Genomic DNA, 2,701 nt, shown 5'->3' on the forward strand with positions numbered 1-2,701 from the left:
GTAGCATTTGCTGGAACGGGCGCTGATGGGGGTAGGGGGCATTGCAGAATATCTAGACTTTACAAGGAAGTCTTTAAGATTTTTACCACGTTTGTATGCTAACACGGGTCTTGAGGAATGCAACTGTTGGACTGAGACATTTGGCGATAGTTTAATAAATCCCAGTATTTATGTATGATACTAGCAATGTTAGGGAGGGAGGGATTATATTCAGTAACAAAAGGCACAATATCAACCTGATCAGAATTGTTATTGTATTTCAGAGCTTCGTCTTGTGTAACATTATGCATCTTGTTAAATGCAGCATCTATTACACTGTCTGGGTAATTTCTGGATTTGAAAATTCACGTAGAGTGTCCAGAGATTTAGCAAATTGATTATCGTCAGATATAATACGACGATATCGCTTAGCCTGACTGTAGGGAATACCGTCTTTACAAGTCTTTGGATGATTAGAGGAGTAGAGAAGGTACTGATGGATGTTAGTATTTTTAACATGTACATTGGTGCATATGTTATTACTGGTATCTTTCGTAAGATCAACATCCAGGAATGACACATGTTTCGTTGAAATTTCATACGTGAATTTAATTGAGCTATGTAATTCATTAAGGGCTTTAACAAAGCTATTCAGTTCGTCGAGTGAATGATCCCAGATCATGAAAACATCATCCAGAAATCGAAGCCACAATGTAGGTTTCAGCTGCTGGCTTTGTAAAAAGTCTTGCTCTAACTTACCCATGAACAATGATGCATAGGTAGGGGCGAACGGACTGCCCATGGCCGTCCCCATTGTTTGAATGTAATTATCACCATTGAATTGAAAATGGTTATTCTTAAGTGTAAATTCAATAAGTTTACATATACTTTCTACGGACAAACTAGTATCAGACAGACTCTTGTCCCTGTTTAAGAAAAATCTGCAGGCTTCAATACCCTCATCATGTGGAATGTTCGTATATAGAGAGGTTACATCCAAAGTCACCAAATAACTGTTGGATGATAAACTGCAGTTCTTAAGTTTTGAAAGGAAATCCGTAGTATCTTTGACATACGAAGGTAATGATTGCATATGTGGTTGCAATACATAGTCTAGATATTTAGATATGTTATCAGTAGGGGAATTGCATGCAGATACTATAGGCCTACCTGGATATCCTAATGGCAACGAATTATCTTTACATTTATGTAGTTTGGGTAAAATGTAAAAATGGGGTATACGTATCTTTTCTGGAAAAGTGTCAAATTCCTCTTTCAAAAATTCTTCACATTCGGAAATTTCATCCATACATTCACATACATTACGTTTCACTGTTTCAGCAATATTGCTATCAAGTTTTTCATAATACTTGTCATTGTTGAGATGTCTATGTACTTCCTGTTGATACTCATCAGTGTTCATTATCACAATATTTGCCGATTTGTCTGCCTTTTTTATTACAATATCTCTGTCATTCGCTAGAGAATGTAAACTAGAGAGTTCTTCTTTTGTGATATTTGAATATCTCGACTGTTTTGATGACTGGAGTATTTCCTGGTGAATTGCCTCAATATAGAAATCAAGATATTCATCACGACCTTGCTTCGGAATGAACGTTGACTGCTTTTTGTTGAAGAAAGTTTTTTCTTTATAATTTTGGTCGTTATTGTTATTATTATTGAAAAAATATTCTTTCAGTCTCAAACGTCGACAGAATCTAAATGTTTCCTCTGCTAATTTAACTTTGTCGTGGCTTTTAAGTTTTGGTACAAAAGAAAGTCCCTTACCTAACAGGATATAGTCAGCATCGGATAATTTTCTTTTTGATAGATTAATTACCGTCGCCTTGCCACTTTGAATGGCCGTTTTCCTCTTCTTGATTCTCCTCCATGCGTTCTTATTTTTGGCCCTGACGAAACGTCGGTTTGCCTTTCGACAAGTATTTTGAGCAGTTTCGTTAGGTCTTGTAGCGTTTGATTCAGCTGATTCTGGGCTATTGTCGCCCCGTTCCGTGTGGCCTCTGCATAAGTTGCTTTTGTGCCCGGGGCTCTTTCGTTTTTTGAATTTCTATCTGTCGTAGGTTCTGGAGTTGCCGCTTCCGTAGTTTTTGGTGAACATTTCTTCTCAGCTGAAGACGATTTTTCAGTATTTCTATCTGAGGGCGGCTTCGGATCATTTTTTCTTGAGTTACGTGGTGCTGGTTTTGGTTTCTTTTTATTACTCTTTCTACGACGTGCCCTGCCTGATTTGTTTGATTCTGATGATTCAGATTCATTACTTTGAAGTGGTTGTGAAAGCACCTCACTTTCCTTTAATAGGATTGACAGCTTCTTTTCATGTCTCTCTTTAACAGTTTCTTTCTCTCTTTCTGTTTTGTCTGATATTTCAGTTTCAACATCGAACAATTGATCGTCTGAAAGTTGATTTCTCGCAATTTTCCTTTGTTCTTCGATTGTATTTGATAGGTCCAAGGCGTGACGCTGTTGGTCCTCCACGATTCTCTTCATGATATCTAGCGAAACCTTCCTAAGAAGGTTATCAACAGAAGTTTGGAGATCTTTAGAACCTGAGCTTGTGTTGATCTTCATTTTCAGTCGGAGACCCTTTGGAATTACTTCATTGTTTATGCACTTCTGCAGAAATTGTTCATGAAGACGACATTTCATCTGTTTTAATGCGACTTTTTGTAGGTTGTTGCGTGGATCCGTCATGTTGGATGCA

The 2,701-nt window shown here is 37.5% G+C and overlaps 1 protein-coding gene across 1 annotated transcript; it reads right to left on the reverse strand.

Annotated features, from left to right (window-relative positions):
- Positions 1-310: 310 nt before the first annotated feature.
- LOC123535851 (uncharacterized) lies at positions 311-1,402 on the reverse strand. The gene has a single exon (XM_045318605.2). The coding sequence runs from the start codon at positions 1,400-1,402 to the stop codon at positions 311-313; it is 1,092 nt and encodes a 363-aa protein (XP_045174540.2).
- Positions 1,403-2,701: the final 1,299 nt, after the last annotated feature.

Source organism: Mercenaria mercenaria, unplaced genomic scaffold, assembly GCF_021730395.1.
Source record: "Mercenaria mercenaria strain notata unplaced genomic scaffold, MADL_Memer_1 contig_4211, whole genome shotgun sequence".
Lineage (NCBI taxonomy): Eukaryota > Metazoa > Mollusca > Bivalvia > Venerida > Veneridae > Mercenaria > Mercenaria mercenaria.